The following is a 21,905-nucleotide window of genomic DNA, read 5'->3' as shown; positions in this document are numbered from 1 at the left end:
AACAAACAGTTTTTTTAACAGAGTGTAGTTTGAGTTTGAAAGACACTGTTCCCAAACAAAACAAATTTGTTTGAATATTTTTATGCATAAATCATTAACTGCAAACTTCAAACGGTAATAAACTGCCACAACAACCAAATGTTTGTAGGATTTCAGAATGTTTCCATGTCATCCATTATACTGTACACAATACACAAGCACGCAAACACAGGCACACACACATACACACACACACCACAAGAAGCAGTCAAAACACGTACTGTACACTGTGCGTACAACTGAAACCAAATGGGGACTATGGGAGCCTTTCTGTGTTTACTCCAGAGACCTCCTGTATTTTTCCTTTAGTCGCTTTGAAGATTGTTGTGTTGTCCGGGGAGGTTTCAGTGTGGTTCTTCCATTGAGTCATTTTTCTGCTGTTTGTCATGCACTGTGGAGTGGAGTAGAAGACATGAGGAGCACGGGGGAGCAGTAGTGGACTGAGGAAATGATGGAGGGTAGACTTGAGGAAGCGAATCTTTAAAATATTTCAGGACGGTTCAGGTTCATGTCAGAGAAGAGGAGAGTAACTCTTTGTTATTCACACCATTTCCGCCAGATACTTAAACTTGTATTAACTGTAGCTTCCTACTGGGCCTAATAAAAACCACCCACAAAGTAATTATTTGCAAAGGTTAATTGACCTGTTTTCATTTTCAGTGCCGATACTCTAATTGCAAAGTACACAAATATCTGCACAAGCAACTGTCAGGATCTTACTTGTCAATAACAGGCCCTTTCAGCCACCACACGTTACATGACTATAACAATACTGGTAGTTTAAAGCCTCCTGTTAACCAAACCTGCATGTCTTTGGACTGTGGGAGGAGCACCCCGGGGAAATCCACACAGACACCAGGTGCTGCCAAAAGTTTCACTTATCTGGTTAAACATCTCAACACTTAGTTAATGGATTGGCACTCAATTCTGCTCAGACCTGTATGGTTCCTAGAAGATTAATTTATTTCTAGCGCCACCACGATGTTGGAATTTGTGGTTTTGAGTGAAATGTTTTGGCAACTGTTGGACGGATTGAAGTTTGATTCAGACTTTCAGTTTCCCCTCAGGATGAATTTTAATAACATGGAGATCAAAAGTTTGTCAAGACAAAACTGACGGCAAAAACAAACGACTTTTCAGCATTGTGGTACTATTGTTGGCGCCACTGTCGCAATGACAATTGAGTCCCTTCCCGATTTCCTAAAAGCCTACCAACACCACAGGACACACTGCATTTTGTTCTCCACACTTACTTTGGTTGTTCCACCATCAGCCATTCATGCTACTTGGGGATAGTAACTGCAAAGAACTTACACTGACACTCTTCCTGGTTACTGGGGATAGCTACCACTGATGTATTACAGTAAGAGACCTGGATACAGGATTAGCAGCAGGGCCCCATCCATTCCTATGAAAATTACTCAGTGACACATAAAGCCAAAAAGCTCTACTTCCGTGGTATGAAATTACCCAGATGATTGGCACTGCTTCTGCATCAATTGGCCCATAGAGCAGGTGCACTAGGGACCTACAGCCGCTGAGTGTGGTCAAAGGGCCAACTTCCACTGGCCGATTGACTCACTTCATGTTATTGGACCACATTGATTAAATCTTGATAGAACAAGCCATTTCATGGGGCTGTGACACTCAAAACATTTTATCCACTGATTTATAGATGTCTCTTTCCTAATGTAAGTCAATGGGAGAAAGTCTTTTCAGGTCCAATTGCAACACGTTATGGACACTGAAAATTGCAGTACCACTGTTTGGCCACTACAAAAATTGGCTTCAAAGCTCAGCGCACTTTCTGGGGGACTGATAGCTACAAGGGGAAAAAACAAAAGCACTGTCCACTTCCTGTTTTGGTTGCGCAATGGTTGACACACTTCCTTGGGTGCCATGTCATTGTTCCGGCAGCCCATGATTACGAAGCCTCAATAGTCTGAAAAATGTTCCAGGGACCCAAAGCCTATTTGTACGACAGCCCCCCCCAAAAAAACAGCCATTGCGCCGAAGGGCTGTCTCTCCAAAAATACACTACACACTCTACACACATGGATAATTATTATGCAGAATTATTATATAGAATGGCATCACTGTACCTTCCTACTATGGTAACAGTATGACCTGCCCTATTCTGCCTCTGATTGGTTGTCCCTGGTATTCTTGACCTAACTGTAACCAATCGCAGTCCTCAAGCCTAAACCTAACCACCACAACAACACAGGTAATGAATACTAGGAAATCAGAGGCAGAGTAGGGCCGGTCACGCCTTCACACCATCAGGTGGAATATCCGATGATGTCATTCTGCATAATAATTAGCCACATGCTTCTGCTTGGGAGAATGTCGTCACAGAAAGGGCCCTCCAGACAATATACATGTTTTTGTTGGGATATCAGGCTGTTGTCCAAATGGGCTTTCAGTCCATTCGGACATTTTTTGGATTACTGGGGTTTCGAAATTATGAGCCATCGTAGCAATGGTCAGCCTTCCCTCTGGAAAAAAATCAAGCCTTCCTTTTTCCAGGAGATCGCACCCAGTGGAAGACAGAATTGCATCGAGATAGATTCTGACATGTATACATGATTTAGACGGTCGAATCTCACTTGAGCTACACCACACACTCTGTGATATCCGGTGGTACTGCTTTGTTGTGTCTGTACCCATGAGCTTTCAGAAATGCAAAGAATGGACAGAAGGCTCCATCAGTCTCCATCTCCCTTTCCGTCTCTGTATCTAATGTTGAGCATGAATGGGCCTTTATAGGAAACCAGTCTAAATGTTGATGGTGTCATTATTCTATAGCCAATCCATTCAACAATCAACATATCATTTAGTTGAAGCAAAAAAAACACCACTTTTAGTTAGTGACCAAATACCTATCAACCCCAACTGCACTTTTTCTCAAAGGCTAATTAGCAAGTGCTAGTACTAAATTAAACTCATTATGCATGTTGTGTCCCTCAGCCTACGCTCTTAGAGCTGTTAGCCTTTTAGTTTCCATTTCAAGACATGGTCAGTAGGCACTGTATCTGTTCACCTATGTTCCTCTATCGCTGCACCGTTGGTAACCTTTTGAGATATCCAGCTAACTGACGAACAGAGGGAGTGGCATGTAAATTAGAAATGCTGGAGGTGGAGGTGATAAGATTACAAGAAAAATAATTAATCAGACAAACAAATAGCATAGACAGATTTGACAGAAGGATGCAGGGTGAGGCAACGTCACTGTGGGAGGAAATTGCTTGGAGGAAGACATTCCTGCCTTGGCTTGATCAGACTGAGAAGATTCCCAGAGCAGCAGCAGCAGCCGACTTTCCCACCTGTATTGTTATGTCAAACATAAATCTGACTCCCAGCTCCTGCAGCACTGAGCTGTCACTGAGGACGGGGTCAAAGTGTACTGCTCGTTCCTTCCTCCACACAGTTTCACAGATCAGATCAAAAGTTGTGGAGTTATAGCAGAGGTGGATTCATCAACACAAGATGAAACGCAGCCAGATCTCTTTCGTGATTTTAAAATCTGCATGATGATTTATTACCTGAAACTTTGTCTTTACATCACTTTTCAGGTGGTGGTATTTCATCTGGAATATTTCAAGGCACCCACGCAATCTCCAGTTCAACCCCGTTCAACTCTGCCCAACAAGTGAGTAATGTAATTTCAACACAAAAAATTTTTTCTGCCAAGACAGCTGAAGAGTTTCAACAATGATATATAGAAAAACAGATACCTTAAGTGACAGCAATCCTGACGAATAACATCTTAATTTAGGTACTGTCATAACTGTCTTATATCATTGTACAGTCTAAATGTAGGACGCCTCTTTCTAGAGTAAAAATGTTCATATTTTATTGATACTGACTAATTTAAGTCATTGTTTATGTTTCGACAGGAGTTTTCAGCGTACTCCAGCTACAGTCAGAGTCAGTACTCTCCGTACTATAACTCACATCACTACAACAGCCCCTACCTAGCCGGCAGCAACATCAGCCCCGCTGCCATCACAGCTCCGTTAGCCTATCAGCATCCAGAACACCCTGTCATGCTGCCCAATCACAGCCCAGAGTCACACACAGGTAAGGAGTGACGATATTTCAGTTGTTTTCTTGTTTTTTTAAATGACAAACAATGCATATCAAGTGCCTCCCCATCCTCCAACTAACCATGAAGTTAGATCTTTATTGTGCCTAACCCATGGATGTATAAAGACAACTGGATGCAGTGTTGGAGGCAGGGCCCCAACACCTGAATCTTCTCCATCATTGGGCCTATGGAGCAAGAGCACTAGCAACTTATGGCAGACGAGTAAAGTTAAAGTTATACAAAAGTACAGCAGGCACAAAGCAAAGCACATAAGCACTATTAGCAAGACAGTGACATCACCATAAAAAGAAAGCACATTAAGGAAAATGAAAATTTTATTGATTTAGAGAATGACATAAGAGATGTGATGTGATGTTCCTCAGTTCTATGGGTACAGTGTTCCAGGTGTGTGCTGCTGGATGAGAAAAGGCTGACTGTCCAAAGCTGCTCTTTAGATACATCATTACAAACGAATCATTGACAGCGTAAGTCTATAGGAAAATGTCTTTTGTGCCCAGTGGCATCATGTGACGAACCCAGAAGTTATAATCCCACGTTTTGCCACTATGCAAAATTGGCTTCAAAGCCCAGTGTTGTTCCCAGGGGCTTAGCCCTGCTCCAACCCTTACACTAAACAAAAGCACATACAAAAATGGACTGTGCTCTACAGGGTGCGACGTATTTGCTTGAATGTATGAATAAAAACACAGTGGAAAATAACAGGGGAAAGGTGCCTGCTAAAGTAGTTTTCATCCCATTTTAAATTCATTTTGCCATTACGCTGAAACAAGTGTAAGCTTCGTTTGAGTGCTTTTTCTTTCACTTTATTTCTAATATGTGCAGCTGTTTTCTCATTGTGGTGTACATGATATTAAAGGGATGTTCCAGTGATTTATTCCTGCACCTCCATAAAGTTGGGTGTCTTTCAAGAGGCAGATAAAAAAGAAAAAGAACCAATCATCGGTTTTGTAACAGAGATATCGTAACTTTTAGTTCCTGGCTCCAAAAACCTTGGATCCTACACTTCCCATAATGCAATGCAGTAGCATCTTTTTTATTCTCCTTCAACATACTTCTGAGTCTGAACCTTGCTGGGGTTGTTTTCTAGAGACTGATTATTGTTTTACATGTGTGTGTTCTAGGAGAGTACCACCCACCACCCAGCCCCCCAACACCAGGTAAAGAGGAGGGGGTCCCAGCACGACGGGGGTCAGATGGGAAGCTTAGAGGGAGAAAAAGAGTCAATGACCCCGCTCCACCTCTGGACTCTGATATAGAGGTAAACACACGTTCACACAGTGTTGAAAATTATCAGTATTTCTCTACAATATTTATCTTTCTCTCTCTGTCTCTCACACACACACACACACACACACAAACGTTCATGAGGTTAACATTACATATCTGTTATTTCCCTGCAGCGTGTGTTTATCTGGGACCTGGATGAAACCATCATCATTTTCCATTCGCTCCTCACGGGAACCTTCTCCTCACGATTTGGCAAGGTACGGTGATACGACCCCTCCCTCTGTCATTTACTGTAAGAAGTACGTGCTGTAGCTCATCACACTCTGACTGTTAATCACGCAGTAGGTGGGCACGGTTCACCAGGGTAACAAACTAGTCTTGCATCAGTCAAATCACCCTTTGTCTCAGCGATCGAGTGCTTATTTGACTAACAGTCCAAGGTTTGGCTGCCTGAGTCAAGTCCGCGACCTTTGGGTCTCATCCCTGAGCATTTTCACACGCTGGCTGTTTTGCCTTTCTGCCCTCTTGTTTCTTTTCATAATGCGCCGGGGCTGTTTAGCTACGCAGGCATCCTGCGGCGTGACTGACAGCCGGTGGGACCTTTACATAATAGAGAGGCAGCTGACGAGGGGCGGACAGTGGTGCGTTTCTTGGTTTTGGCCGGGGATGCGTGTTTTGAATTCTCACGGTCCCCCTGCGGGTTGACACAAGGCTGATGGGAGTTTGAGAGCAGCGTTTCTGATCGGTTCAGCCCCCGGCAGGCCATGCATGCCGTTGTTTCTTTTTCTTTCTTTTCTGCCACGGGGGGGGGGGGGGACAACGAGAGACGGAGAGAGCAAGAGTGGATGTGTTGAAATGTGACTCATGTGCCAAAAATTCCTGATTACTCCCACCACCCAAACACCCCGCTGCTGGAACTCAGTTGGACAGACTCTGACATCAAAACTCAGACATGCAGCGGAGGAATTAAATGAGTGACAGCGGAAAAACAGATTAACAATCTAAAGCGTCAAGAGGGCTTACAAGATTCTCCTTTTTTTTTTTTTTTCTCCCCTACTAAATTCGCAGCCAACTCATCCTGCCCTGACAACTATAATACATTTGTTTCTGGCATAAATTATGTCCACTTTGTGTCCTGCTTTCTGTCCACGTTTAACAGCCCAGCCTCTTCCCATTAGGGTCAGCCTATTAAACTCTTATCATAAACAAATGTTTGGGACCTATAAGTAAAGGCAAGTCTGAACCCAGTGTGCAGGAAAGACTAATGGGTGTGTTGAAAGACAGTTGTTTTCACCAGCTTGGCGAGCCAGAGGTGAATGGAGATCCACATAAGGAGCTGATTCCCTCCCCTGTAACGGCTCTTCCATTATCTCATCTATCATACAGCACCCCTCTGTCCTCTCGTGTGTTTCCCATATCAAACATCCTGCATGAGAGCAAAGGTGGGAACTGAACATTTTACATGCTTTTTTTGTCTTTCCCTTCTTTTGTCTTCTTAAATTCTTCCCTGGGATTATCAGAGAGAGGATTTTATCTGCACCTTTGTGTAGAGCAGCCCTTGTTTTTTTGGGGTTTTTTTGGAGGAAGGTGATTATAGATAATTATTTCAATTATTAGACAAGCAGAACAATCCTGTAAGCCGTTTAACCCCTCCCTCTTCACCTTTTCCATTCATCTCTTCCTCCTCTGTCCAGCGTTTCTCAATCCTCCCCCTCGTCATTTTCTCCTTGTCATCCTCCCACTCCTCCTACTGAACCTTTTCCACCCTGCGTCCTCAATTACCTTTTTCTATTCACACCTTTTCTTTTTTGTTTCCAAGGGGGGTTGTCTTGTATTTGTCGTCAATTACCCCGCTTGTGTCATCAAGCCCGTTTCTGCCAGAAGACAGCTCCGCTTGTCATTTCAGACGCCCTAATCTAACGTTCACCTTTGGCTGACACCCCTCTGCTTCTCCTGTCTCGCTGCCAAAGACGAGCCAACGCTGCCATCAGAACAATACATTGCACACACACACACACACACACACACCTGCTTTTGTAGTCTGGAAAAAAACAACACGCCCAAGCTGTTTGTCAGCCTGAATGCCCGCACATTATGATTTATGTGTTTCTGCGGGTGATAATTTACAGTTATCTTATTAAGAAATAAAACTGTTACGTGTAAGTAACGTTCAGTAAAGTTCATGTAATACAACCCCTGCGTATTTGTTTGGGTGTTTTCCAATGCAGGATAAAAGGAGCAGGAGAGGAGAGGATGGGCAGTGTGAGGTGATGATAGAAAGATATCCACTGTAGTTAGGTAGTTAAATAGCACTGGTGTGTTTTAGATTTTCTCATGTATTGGCAGTCATTGCCATTCATTCAGACCTTTTATTTATGACAAGAAAATCAGAAAGGAGATTCTCAACACTTGCTAGACTTGTGTCCATCGATCACAGTGAACATCAAGTCTGCATTCATTTTTAGACATGTGAGCAGCTGTGGATGCCCGTCTGATGGTCCGTCTATAACTTAGGTCGGGACTGAAACAGAAACTATTGGAAGGATTTACATGACAAACATTTACATCCCCCATAAGAAAAATTATAATCATTTTGGTGGTCCGTTTGCTTTTCGTCTGGTGCCATCATCAGGTCAAAACTTTAAATTGTGCAAAACTTGGCTTATACAATGCCATATTAGGTCATTGTAGGTGCAAATAAATAAATATATGAAATTTAAAATAAATGGAGTCGTGGTAGGCAGGTAATATTTTGAGAAAAAGTCTGAGATTAAAGTAATAAAGTTACAATAAATTTAAATTTAAGAGAGTCCAGACATCCCTCATGTTGGGGAGATAACTTACTATGGCAGAACGGGAGGCGATCACCTTACTGCCAGCCAGGGTTTGGTTCTCCTGATTGGGTATTGTGGCTGCACACGAGGGCCTCTCCTTTAGGCTTATTATTCAGTGATTATTTAATCAATTTATTTTTATTTTTTTTAGTACTGTTAATTGCCTTTTACTCAGTTTTTCATAGCACTGTCTTCTGTCTTAATTATGTGTAACCTCTCCAGTCCTTGCGCCCTATTTTTACAGATTTATATGGCCATATGATGTATCCCATTTGGTGCGATTTTTTGGTTCAGAAGAAAAATGATAGATTATAAAATAAATAAATGTTTAAAAAAAACTCACAAATTTACTGCCAGAATGTCCAGAGACTTAGTATAAAAGGCTACAATGTCCATGTAGGAAGGAAGTAATAGCAGATGAGCACAGGGCTTTCACCCAGGAGCCCAGGGGTTTGTGTTCTGTGTGAGTCAGTGTTGCTTTATTAGTTGTAGTTTAGTTTTTCTTAGTTGACTTATTATTTACAGTTTTTGGGATGTATATAGCTGCTGAATGCACACTGGGTACATAAAGTTTAGCAATATAGCTGAATAGGCCCGTTCATGTCAATGTCATAATTTGACGTGGCTAGGGACATACAGCTAATGGCTGGGTCACGTCTCGGACATCTGCACATGTTTAATTTTGAAACTATTTTGGCTAGATGTCTTGATTGAATGCTGAAACAATGGATCAAAGTCCTGTGCCTGATCCAGTTTGAACACAGTGTGCATTCAGCAGCTTTATTCATTCTAAAAACTGAAAATAATGGGTCGATTAAATCTAAATAAGAAAACAATGTTGACTTACATTTACCACTTTAATCTCACATTTATCTGTGGTTATTTCTCATCAAATTATCCATTTAATCATCATTTCTATACTATTTTTCATTTAATAATGGCCCTAATATGACACTGAATGCTGAAATACCTGGAAAACTAATGACATTCCCGTCAGCCTCAGCTGTTTAGTGCTAGTTCACAATGCTAGCATGCTAACAAGCTAAACTAAGATAGTTAACATTAGTCTTGCTGAACATAGTAGCACTGTCATCGTGAGTATGCTAGCATGCTGATATTAGCGTTTAGCTCAAAGTACTGTTGTTCTGCTAGCGTGTCTGTAGACTGTTAGCCTTGGTGCTACATTAGTTACATCATCTTTACGTGATAACCTAATTTAAAAAGAAACATTCATCAGCAAAGAATACTTGTAGGAGCAAAACCTGCAAGAACACTGATATGGTTTGTTAAGCCTGAAGCCTTAAGTTTAATAAGGTTAAGAAATTGGTGTTCCTAATGGTTTAATTTAATAGTCAGCAGTGAATTAAATTAATTAAATTTAATGATTCTGTGCATAATTTAATGAATCAGGAAAAAGATCCAGTGGAGAGAAATGATGAAAATTGGTGCACTTGGTGAAGAAATCCCCAGTAAATGAGTCAGAAGAAAGTTAGTGAAGATAAGAATTGGCAGAGAGTTTGATTGACAGATAAATATTCACACCCGCCTCTCCCAGAAACCTGTTATGTCAATCCAGTTGATGAGTTTGCGGAAGAAGTGAAAGAAAAGCTGTTCAGAGAGACAAGCAGGCGGCTGAACTGACAGGGCGAGAATCACGACAAGAGTAATGATGTTCAGTAATCCAATTTTACTGATTATTCTCTGAATACCAGACCTCTGAAGCCATCAATCTCAGCCCGAGCTCAGGGTTTTATTATTCATTCACTAATTAATAAGAGTGCAGCCCCTGACATTAGAGGGAGATGTTGTGCTGACATCATTCTTATTAACTAGGTCAAACCACAAGCTGTAGTCTGCAGACCAGTTTTCTTTCATTTCAGTTTGCTGAGATGTTTGTGACTGATGTTGAGATAAGAATCTGTCCTGCGCCCGAGAGGAAATTTGTTACAACAGTACACATAAACTGAACATGCCTCAAGACACAAATACATTGAACAGTACATCAATGCTAAGACATTTAATTGATGAAATAAATTACGTTGTAGTTGTGGTTCAAATTTTGATTATGTCTAACTAACAGATGCACAAGTTTACACAACAACGTTTAACCCTGTAATGAAACTGTGGCTTTGAAAGCAAGTTTTTAATTCAAGGGTTGTGTGTGTGTGTGTGTGTGTGTGTGTGTGTGTGTGTGTGTCAGGACTCCTCAAAGGCGGTGTCTCTTGGTTTGTGGATGGAGGAGATGATCTTTAACCTGGCCGACGCGAGGCTCTTCTTCAATGACTTGGAGGTGAGTTTTTAAATTTGAGTGATAATTGTCGCATTAAAAAAGTGTGACAGGAGCGTATTTAGGAAACTGCAGGATCAAGATTTGTTTTATCAACCTTTCTCCTAAAGTTTTAGCTGTTGCTTTTTAAGTCTGTCATGTTTGATGAAACTGTCACTACGTCTACTTTCCTACTGTCCGTGATTGATTACGGTGACATATTGTGTATGCATGCAACCTCCTCCATGCACCCCTCTGTGTGTCAGCTCTGGTGGTTACCAGCTACACTCCTCCAAGTGGTTGCTTTTTAAATGTACGCAGGGTTTTAACAGATCTGGGGAAAACTGCATTCTCCTACTCTGCACCTTGGTTAGAAACACTTTTATCCACTGATGAATTTAAGGGCATCATAAAGAATGTGGTGACAGAGACATGCTTGTTTTTCTTAAGAGGCTGCTATGTTTGAATAGTTTTATTGTGGATTTTTGTGTTATATGTTGTATTTGTTGCATTTTAAATGTGTTGTGATTGGCTGCTACCTCAGCCAGGTCTCTCTTTTAAAAGAGAATCTCAATTGGACTTCCTGGTTAAATAAATTAAAAAAATTCCAGACAGTAGTGCATGAGACAGATAATCTGTGAAAAATTTCCTGTTCCTCTGCATCTTCGTAGTTTTTCTAACGGCATCTGCAAGAATCCACCACAGAGGAATGATAACAACCAATCAGAGCCAAGGAGTTTCTAATGCAGCTGTCAATTATGTCAATCACAGCGTGCGAACAGCATTCAAACCAAGCAGGAATCAAGATTCTGTTAATGCAAAGCCCATTTCTCGCTTCAGATGTTACTACTGCAACAACACATCGTCAGTGGGGTAAAACTAACCTGTCTCACAATGGTCTTGTGACCCGGCTGCCATGTTGAAAACAGTCAAGCCAAAATGAGACACTGGCCAGAGCAAACTTTCTCATTTTACAGCTAAACAATGCACTAAAAATGTTTCTGAAAACATCTGAGGTGAGAAATAGGCAGTGCAGTAACAGAAACTGATTCATGTTTTGTTGGATCACAGTTCATGAGCAGTTATTAACGTCAGAGGTGGGGGAACTAGTGAGAGATAGTGTCACACTTACCCAGAGCCCAAGACAGTTCAAACCTCAACATAAAATTAATTATTAATAAGAATTATCAAATAATTAAATGCAAAAGCATATGTGAAGCTGGAGCTATGAAATGTTCGTGCATCACAAAACAACTTATATGATTAACAAAATAGTCACAAATGTATTTTCTGTCAATTCAGTAACTGACTCATAGTTCCAGCTGTACTTGTATTTTCATATGTTTCGAGTGCAAAATCTTAATTTGTAAAGTAACTATGTAGCTTGATTTTCACCACAGTGACTTAGGACTTGCTTCAAACTTGAAGGTTGTGACTTGAGACCTGCTTATGACTTGCACATGTGTGACTTACTCCCACCTCTGATTGACATGACTGACAGCTGCGTTAGAGACTGCTCGGCTCTGACTGGTTGTTTTCTGAGACCCACAGTGGATTCTAGCAAATGTCAATAGAAACATTAGGAGCAGGAACATGATTTTTTTGGATTTATGATGTGTCTCATGTACTCCTGTCTGGACATGGTCACAGTTTCAGCTCCAATCATAGTTTAAACACGATATCTTTGACATTATGCCATACTTTATACAAAAACCTTACTACTTACATTTATTTAATATTCCCACCGCAGTACTCTGCATCTCGGTTCTTTTGCAACTCCTTTTTTGAACTTTTTTTTTTTTTAACTTAGATTTATTTCCACTAAGATGGAAAATAGCAGCAGCGAGGATGTATCCAACAGTATAAGCTGGCATACCAGAAAACCTTCCCTGCAACAGCCTTCTGTAGCAAGAGGTTTGACATTTGGGTGCTGTTTTCTTACCTGGCATAAAGCACAGTGGCAGTCATTGTAGAAATCCCCTCACACAACTTCTATCCTGTATTAATTCTTACTACAGCATTTTCCAAACAATTTGCCCTCCTTCTCTTGAGCAGGAATATTAAAAGGAGGGGTTGTTAATGGCTGGCATAAGTGCTCTTACATTTAGACCTAACCTGCTGCTGAAAAATCCACCAGAGTTTACGTGGACGTTGGTGCGACCTCTTAAAACGATGACTCCTCAAAAAAACCTTCAAAGTGGTCATTAAAATGCAGTTTTACTACCTGCTAGTGACTGAAAAGTTCATGTGTTTTTCATCCTGAATTCCTTGGCCTTGTTCTGACAAAGAAAAAGATTAGAGTGGGACGGAGGGAGAGAGAACAAGTACACTTTGTGCTGTAATTATAGGTGTGTGTCGGAGCATCCGAGAGGAAAATTAGTCAAATGGGAGGAGGAACAGTCAAGAGGAGGGAAACGAGCCAACAAAGCCATTTGCAAACCCGGTTCTTATCCCCTCTTTTGTTGTCAGGCCTCAGTAAATCTCAAAAGCAGCAGGCCGCAGTGCTCTGACAACTGCAGTTAAGTCTTGAGGTTCAATTATCTTGTCCTTCCCATGTCAGTAGCTACATCAGTGGCTATGAGTGTTATCGCTGCTGTCATAACTGTAATACCACCAGAAGATCACATAATTGCAAGACCGCCTGGTTAATCAAAGTCAGAATTTCCAGTTGAAATGTTCCTATGTAGAAGAAGAAAAGATATACATCGATTACTATGGTAGTGTTCCACTTGATTTCTGGCTCTTAAAGGAGCAGTGTGAAGGATGTAGTGACATCTAGTGGTGAGGACTGCAGATTGCAAACATTACACAGAATTCCTTCACTTCATCTCCAAAGCTCTAAAACTATGCTGCGCCCAATGTGTTTTCATTGTCAGTTTAGACACGGCATGCCATGCCAAGCTGCGCCGGAACTTGACCTTCTCCAGAGTAGGTCCAAAAGCCAGGCCACCCGCCCTCAAGCACGTAGCAGTGACATCTTGCCGACTGCAGCCAACCCCCGACAACCCCCGTTCAGAGAGAAAGGCGTTATTAAAAGTCTCTGTGTGTTCAGCTCTCAGTATTTTCACTGAATTAGCAGAACTTTGTTAGCAGCTTCTCTTCAATAAAGGCAAGTCTAATAATACGGCAGGGAGGAAGAGTGAAAGCAGAAACAGCCACAGTGAGATGTTTGATGAAGAGCTGCAGACAACAGGCTCTTACTGCACCTCTGCAAACAGCTCACCTCCAACAGGTAAACTTCTTTTACCTGCCCTGCTGTGGTAAAACACATGCAACAAAAATAACAGGGGACTTTGGCCATGGATCAGTCCACTGCTTTTAAACGTTATCAGTCAAGACAAGCCATCATCAGTTTGACACACACCTTCAAGAAGGTAGCCCTGTTGTAATGGTAATGCGAATCCCTGCTGTGCTGGGCTGATTGCCCGAACCAAACCAAACCAAGCCAAAAGGGGTTAAACAGTCCAGGTGATTCAAACTGCTTAAAAAACAGAATAAAGCAGTTTCATGTTACAAATCCTCCCTGTGTCAGCGTGGGTTTTCTCCAGGTACTCCGGCTTCCTCCCACAGTCCAAAGACATGCAGGTTAATTGGTAACTCTAAATTGCCCATAGGTGTGAATGTGAGTGTGAATGGTTGTCTGTCTCTATGTGTCAGCCCTGTGATAGTCTGGTGACCTGTCCACGGTGTACCCTGCCTCTCGCCCAATGTCAGCTGGGACAGGCTCCAGCTGCCCAGCGATCTTCACGAGGATAAGCGGTTCGAAAATGGATGGATGTTACAAATCACTGTTTCTCCGACATTTCAGCACCCACTTATGTGTACTCGCCTTATTTCTGATCCAGATGTTCAGGAGGTTTTTACAGAGAGCCAAATGATCCACATAGGTCTTTTAATCTCTAAAACACACCGGTAAAGCCGCTGAGTAAAGTAGTTTCACATAACAATTGTGTTTTTCCGTGACTGCTTGTTGTGGAGGAGCTGCTAACTACAGTGACTGACGTGAAAACATGAATGTCTCTTTCTTGAGCAAGTGGACCCGCTTTTTATTTACATACAAACGGCTCATTCTAAGGTCATTAAAACACATTGATTCTTGTTTTCAGGTGATTATACACAAAAGAAAGCATACTTATATCCCATTTGTGCTAATATATCAACTAAATTCCAACAAAATTTCGGGCAGCTGTCGCGGTTCGATCCTCCAGCCCGCATGTCGATGTATCCATGGGCAAGATACTACAAGATACCAAATTGCTCCCGATGGCTGTTCCACCAGTGTGTGAGTGCGAGTGAATGGTTACTGGTAGCAGGTGGCACCTTGTATTGTAGCCTCAGCCACAAGTGTGTGAATGTGTGTATGAATGGGTGAATGTGACATGTAGCGTAAAAAAGTGCTTTGAGTGCTCGGAAGATTAGAAGAGTGCTATACAAGTGCAGTCCATTGCCATTACCATTTACTAGACCTTTGAAACTGGATTAAATAGCGAACGCTCTGCAGACACCGAGTAGAGCTGCTCTGTATCATTTGGGTCATCTGTATTGTATGGTCAGTGGTAGCGGCTCTGCAGGGGCGGATGGCACCTGAGTGGGAGGTGGGTTAGAGCCCCAGGGAGTTGAGTTATGTGGAGATGGAAGGAAGATGAGGTAGCGTCTCTGTCTGGCTTTGAGATGGCTGAAAGGTGATAGGAGACCATGTCTGTCCCGGGTCTCTGCGTGACAACTAGAGTTATACAAGGACTCGGGTTTTGCACTGTGGTTGTGTATAATGCGTATGTGAAAGATAAAAGGCTGTGGGCTTGAAGCTCGACTAAAGACAAAGAAATAATTTTGTTTTAGGATTTTTTAAGGAGACAGTCATTGTTAGACATACTTCTGTATTTCCATCTGGTCCCTGATGATGGATTTATCCATCTTGTTTTTGTTTTCGCCCTACATATCCAATCTTAATAACTGTTTTCAAGTATCTGATTTAACTGCATATTGCTGAAGGTGCTTTGGCCGTAGCCACATGTATAAAGCTGCAGTGTGGTTTGAATCCCTGCGGTTCGGTCGGTTGCATTAACGTCCAATAGAGAGGAACAACATGCACACCACTGTGCTCGTCAAAAACAATGGGCCTTTCTTCAGAGTATTTTTTTTTTTTTAACCAAAACGTTGGACGCGCTATAAAAAATTGTAGATTTACTTTAATTTACTACGTGGTTACACCAGGATCGCCATGTTGACTGTCCTGTATCTCCGGCGCCTCACTGTCCCGTGTCCCGATACCTTATTTCCTCCTTCCTTGTCTTTTATTTAAGCTCTTTTTTTTTAAATATTTCTGTAGCTGCTATCACTCCCGCAGGCTTGCCTAAAGAGCAGAGACCTGCCTGTACAGGGATCCACTCTGAAATGGATCTCTTGATATATCCACTCTCCTTTTCATTTCCCAGGAATGTGACCAGGTTCATATTGATGACGTGGCATCAGACGACAACGGACAGGACCTGAGGTAAAGCGTCTACTGTGTTACTGTACTTAGAGCTCTGCTGACAGTTCTGCTGTGGCTTGTGAACCAGACTTGCCCTCTGGGTTTTAGTGCACAGAAGGAAAAAAAAAAACAACAGGGGAGATGAGACGAAGAGTTTGTGCGCGTCTGTGTGTGTTCATGCATGCAAGCATGTGCATGTCTTTTATTTTCCCGACTTCCACAGCCATATAGTATGTCACAGGATTATCCAACGCTTTCGTTTCTCATCAAAATATCTCTTTATCATTCCCTCTGTCTCCCTCAGTCCAGACGTTTTATTGCATAAACTTGTTGAAGCACTTTAGGATACTTTTAGGAGTGATTTGAGAAAGAGCCAGGCTGTACCAAAGTACTTTCTGAAGTATTTATTTTATTGAACTTGGCCCTTTTCATTTCTCAAAGATGTTTTTATATTCATCCCACCCGTGCTGAATGTATATACTTCATGATTTCTTACTGACGAAGCTTTTTCATTCACGGCTGAAAAGTGATTTTCAATTTTACAGAGTTTCTTGTCCCTGAAATTTTTGTGGTTGCACTGGCACACCTCCCTAAATTTGATGAATGGTTCAAGCGCTGCCTTCTCGTTCATAACCTGAATCGCTTGAATCAATCCATAGAGCTAGAAACTGTATTCATGAATGTAGTCGTACCAGTTCTTAAATCATCCCCCCCGAAACACCAATGATAGTGCTACTTTAAGATGCTCTGGAAAAACGCAGTCTGTGTCTTTATGATCTATATCCTGACTGTTTCCTGTATTGTGATCCTGCAGCACTTACAACTTTGGGTCGGACGGCTTCCAGAGCCCAGCGGGGGCTGGCTCTCTGTGCCTTGGGTCAGGGGTTCATGGAGGCGTGGACTGGATGAGGAAACTGGCTTTCAGATACCGCAGAGTCAAGGAGATCTACAACACATACAAGAATAATGTTGGGGGTAAGCGCCACTCCTATTTTATTAAACACATTTTATTTAACACTGCTGTATAGAGGTGACATAGATATTTAGATGAGGTTTAATAAAGTTACATGAGTAAGATAATGTTGTGATTAATATCACTAGGCGCCTGGTCTCACTCCTAGGGCGTCAAAATACACCACTTAGGCACTTGAGCAAGGGTGTGACACCCCTTAGCATCTGTATGAGATGAACCAACCAACTCCAGTGTAAACCAGTTCACATCATTGTTAGACAGTCAGATGAATGGACGTAATATAAAGAGCACATAAGTCCGCTTGGAGCAGGCGGGAGGGGAGGTGGATGGATCAAATTAAAAGTCAGCATTAAGTTAGTCACGAGAGTTGTTAGTCAGTCATTCATCAAGTGAGTTAATACAAACATCAACCACGATCTTTTCCTAACTCTCAACAAATAGTCGTTTTGTTGCCTAAATCTTAGGGTGTTTTCAGACTTGAAACAGACTCAGCATTTTTTGCACATATGTGAGCACTCCAAGAGAACTCAGACCCTTCTGAAGCAAACCAGGAGGTGGTCTGAGTTCGATTCGCTTCAAGTCCGTAGTTGTAGTTCACTTAACCTGTGCCTTGTGAACACAAAGCATTCGAGGTTCCCTTTGCTCTTTGAAAAAACAGACAAAACCACGTCAGCCTGTGACGTTTGCAAGGATGCAGGACGAGAAGTAGTTTTGTCCACCGGAGATACTGCACGTCTCCAGATGTGGACTGTAGAATATATCCAACGGCAACAGTCTACAGCACAGAAACACTAAGGGTTTCCCTCCAATTGTAAGTTCATCTGAAAGCGAGGGGCTTCATAACCACACTGTAGTGCCACGTCAAAGTAAAAACAAAACTATGTCAATATATATTATATATAGTGTGAACAGAAAGAGAACCGAGGCCCCATCAGAACTGAAGTGGACCACAAAGAGAACTGAGTCCTCTTTCTAATGAACTGACAATGTGAACACAAAAAGAACTGAGTCCCTTTTCTGTTGGTCCACTTTTTTGTCCACTGAGTGGAGGAGGACTGAGTTCGGTTTGTTTAAAAAGGACTGTATGTGAGAACATCCTTAGTCATGTAATTCGACTGCTGTGACTTACCGCCAACCCATTCTGCGAAAAGATACAACGCGAACGGCTGCCCCTATGGCTTCTGCCCAAACATCTCAATATGACTAGTAGGGATGAAATCACATTGAAACATTTACCTGCTGCTCGACCACAAGCTAGACTTAAATCTGAACACAGCTCAGCTTCAGACCACAGTGATTTGTCTGGGTTTTCTATTTGTTTTTGCTGCGATCAAGTTATATAAGTGTCCCGCTTCAGAAAAGTACATTATGTATTTTTGAAGCTCCAGTTTGTGCATCGACCAAACTTCTATTAGTGGTGAAAACGCTGCGAGCGTATGATGATAAACACCTGCTTTTCCCAAGAGGAATCTTTGTTAGAAAAAGGGTCCATTACTGACATACCACCTATTAGATTAATTGAACCATGATGTGGTGAAAAAGCTGAAAGGAAAGAGACAGGTTTGTTTGTCAACTGGGATAATGAGTCAGAAGTTGTTGTTCACTATGGATCCTTGTGCACTGCTGATTACAGCTGGCTGCTTTACCTCTGCTGGAAACCATATGTCTGAGGTTTTGGCTTGAGGATGTTGTGTGAGAGTCGTCCAACCAAAGACTGCAGACAGTCCTGCTGTCAAAATATGATTTTGCAACGTCTCAGTAAATTAGATTTTTTTTATGCATTGCAGCTATACGGGTTCACGTCCTCATTGTTTGGTTTTCAAAGGCTGACCATCAAGCTTGTGCTTCTCCCCTGATGGGCAGGTTTGTTGGGCAGCCCCAAGCGAGAGGAGTGGTTACAGCTGAGGAGAGAGATGGAGGTCCTGACTGACCTGTGGCTGACTCAAGCACTCAAAGCGCTGGCTCTCATCAACTCGAGGTCAGTTCATCTGCCATGGCTTTATTTACACCAGCAAGTCAATAAACATTAGGAGATAGCTGTACAGTATTTAGTTTTAGTATGATTTGTCTCCATATCCCATTATGAGTTGAATACATGTCAATTCCTGGTATAGCGTGTGTCATTTAAAGGGACAGTGCTGAGTGTTAGAGATGTCTGCCTTTTGTTAAATATAATGGAACTACATGGTGCACTGTCTCTTTAAGGTGTCATAACTTTACCGTAGTATTAACGTATCTGTCCTCCTGTTCCAGGCCTAACTGTGTGAATGTGTTGGTAACCACCACTCAGCTCATCCCAGCCCTGTCTAAGGTGTTACTATACGGTCTGGGCTCCGCTTTCCCCATAGAGAACATTTACAGTGCCACCAAGACAGGTGAGGAAGGGTTCAGGGTGAAAATGATAATCGTGGTTAATCAATGATTAAAAGTCTTTCTTTAAAAAGGTACAATTTTAATATGTCAAAGTTTGATTTTCCTGCTCTTCAAAGGCAAAGAGAGCTGTTTCGAGCGCGTCTCTCAGAGGTTCGGTCGGAGAGCAGTGTATGTGGTGATAGGAGACGGAGCCGAAGAAGAGTCCGTGGCCAAGAAGGTATAACTCAATCTCTTTTTTATGACTGTGACTGCCGAAAAATGGGCCTCAACTAATCAGTTAACTCACTCGATTTCTTCTGCTTCTGTGTCCGAGTTTGGGTTTTGTTTTTTTTTATCTTTGCAATGAAATGTCAGACGTTCCCTAGATTTGGCACTTAGGCAATTTTTTTTTTTTTTTTTTTTTTTTTGCATTAAAGTTTTGTACATTACAGGCTGACGTGTTATCCACATGTACTTTGTCACATACTATAATCCCCCTCCAAACCACAGTCCATAATTCACATCTGCGCTGCATCTGCAGGGGCGCTGCAAGTTGCCGAAGTATGTCTGCCTTAACTTTGCATGGTTTACATTAAACCTGCATATAATTTAGATTTTATTTTTGTTTTCTCAGAAGAACATGCCGTTCTGGAGGGTGTCCTGTCGGGCTGATCTGGAGGCCCTGAGCCATGCACTGGAGCTGGACTACCTCTAGAGGGCGCCAGCTGTCACACTTTTGCTCCACCAGCCCAACTCGCGAGACACTCCTGAGCTCCTGAGTGCAGCTAGAGACTGATTTCAGGGTCAGTGTTGTTGTTTCGAGGTTTGGCGCACGGCATTTGATCCCTAATGAGCACCCAGGCGGACAATTTCACTTTAAAGCCAAAGGAGCTGTGAGGATTTCGAAGCGAGGCTGCAGTATATCCATGACACATAAACACAAAGTCAAAAGTGCTGGATCAAAATAAAAAGACCAAAGACACATAAGGGACCAAAGCTTCATGACTAACCGCAGGGAACTATGGTTAATACTGTAAATACTTTTTTTCTAATAAAAAAATCTTTGTCCTGTTTTTTTTAAATTCAGTTCATCTCAACTTTATGAAAGGTGTCCCACTTTAATACATGAAAAAAAGTGATGCACTGATGCAAAATTGTACATCCTGTTTATTGAACACAGTGTCTGCATGGATGAAAAGCTCAGATTGTTCTGCTGTGTCTTTTTTTTTTTTTTTTTTTTTTTGACTTATTGTGAGATTAAAACCCCCTTTTTCAACTGGCCGATACTTTTTTGAATACAAAATTATGATGTTACATGGAATAGATTTTAATTTAGATATTTTTTATTCATATTTCAGTTAGAAAAATGTCAGATAATATTCTCCTCATAGGTAGAGGCTATTAAAAATAGTCTGATTTTATTTTACCATTAAAATGTGAGCTATTTATTATTGGTTAAATTCACAGCACATTGAGGTATAGACAGTTTGGAAGCTCGACATAAAAATATCCCCTTAAAAAATGCTTTTGTAAAAACGTTGTTGTCTTGAAGATGCTGTATTATAGGTTGGTGCTTGAATCCTTACTTTTGATTCTGGGTTGTATATGTTGTCGTGTTTTAACTCTCTCTCTTTTTCCTGTCCTTATTTTCCTAATAACCTGTTTGTAATATAGATGAACTGGTATGGTTGTGCATGTGCCGATTACACTGCCTGTCAGCTTAGCTATGATTTGTATATAATGCTTTATTGTCGATTTGTTTTGACAGACGGTTGAAATAGATTAATAAAAAATAAATTAATTGCATCGTTGGGAAAGGTGAGTCGAGTTTCATTTCATGTCATGTCATAGAGTTACTAAACCCCGAGGCGTATGAAACAAGAGGGATTGAATGACAAATAAATAAATGTTCCTTGTGTGGATTACATGTAATTATCAGGAGGTTTGAGGAGCATTTCATTCAGACTCAACTACAGTGACCTTTTTCTTGAGGAAAGGGCTCCCTCTTCAGGGCAGAAAAGGAACTGCAACAACAAATCTACATACATATTGTTTATGACAGCCATAAGAAATAATGTGGCACTTATCTAAACAAGGTGACTTAAAGTACATGAAAATAAGCAGTGGTTAGCATTGTCGCCTCACAGCAAGAGGGTTTGTGGTTCAAATTCAGGGTGGGGGAGCCCTTCTGTGGAGTTTGCATGTTCTCTCCGTGTCAGCGTGGGTTTTTTTCTCTGGGTACTCCAGCTTCTTCCCACAGTCCAAAGACATGCAGGTTAATTGGTGCCTCTAAATTGTTCGTAGGTGTGAATGTGAGTGTGAATGGTTGTCTGTCTCTATGTGTCAGCCCTGTGATAGTCTGTTGACCTGTCCAGGGTGTACCCCGCCTCTCGCCCAGTGTCAGCTGGGATAGGCTCCAGTCCTCCCATGACTCCCAGCAGGATAAGCGGTTAAGGAAAATGAGTAAACAATGTGAAGAGCTAAGAAAAACTGTGCAGATAGGCAAAAACACAGCAAAAGGAAATAAGACTCAAAATTTGAAAATCAGGCTGTGAAAAAGGAAAAGCTTTCCTAAAACAACACATTTTAAGCAAGTATTTAAAAATACTAAAATGAAAATATTGTACCAG

General features: G+C 41.7%; 1 protein-coding gene across 2 annotated transcripts in view; it reads left to right on the top strand.

The window, feature by feature from the left end:
• Positions 1–21,092, top strand: part of eya2 (EYA transcriptional coactivator and phosphatase 2) — a 42,864-nt gene extending 21,772 nt beyond the window's left edge. For both annotated transcript variants that reach the window (XM_049586087.1, XM_049586077.1), the window contains exons 6-16: positions 3,615–3,691; positions 3,939–4,122; positions 5,272–5,408; positions 5,551–5,634; positions 10,412–10,501; positions 15,913–15,971; positions 16,765–16,925; positions 18,787–18,901; positions 19,177–19,298; positions 19,413–19,513; positions 19,910–21,092. In XM_049586087.1, the coding sequence (XP_049442044.1) occupies positions 3,615–3,691; positions 3,939–4,122; positions 5,272–5,408; positions 5,551–5,634; positions 10,412–10,501; positions 15,913–15,971; positions 16,765–16,925; positions 18,787–18,901; positions 19,177–19,298; positions 19,413–19,513; positions 19,910–19,990 (1,211 nt within the window). In that variant the 3' untranslated portion in view covers positions 19,991–21,092. The remainder of the gene's footprint in view (positions 1–3,614; positions 3,692–3,938; positions 4,123–5,271; positions 5,409–5,550; positions 5,635–10,411; positions 10,502–15,912; positions 15,972–16,764; positions 16,926–18,786; positions 18,902–19,176; positions 19,299–19,412; positions 19,514–19,909) is intronic.
• Positions 21,093–21,905: the final 813 nt, after the last annotated feature.

This window comes from Epinephelus fuscoguttatus, linkage group LG1 (assembly GCF_011397635.1).
Source record: "Epinephelus fuscoguttatus linkage group LG1, E.fuscoguttatus.final_Chr_v1".
Taxonomy (NCBI): Eukaryota; Metazoa; Chordata; class Actinopteri; order Perciformes; family Serranidae; genus Epinephelus; species Epinephelus fuscoguttatus.
Note: the sequence above shows the minus strand (reverse complement) of the source record. Positions and strands in the feature narration are given on the sequence as shown.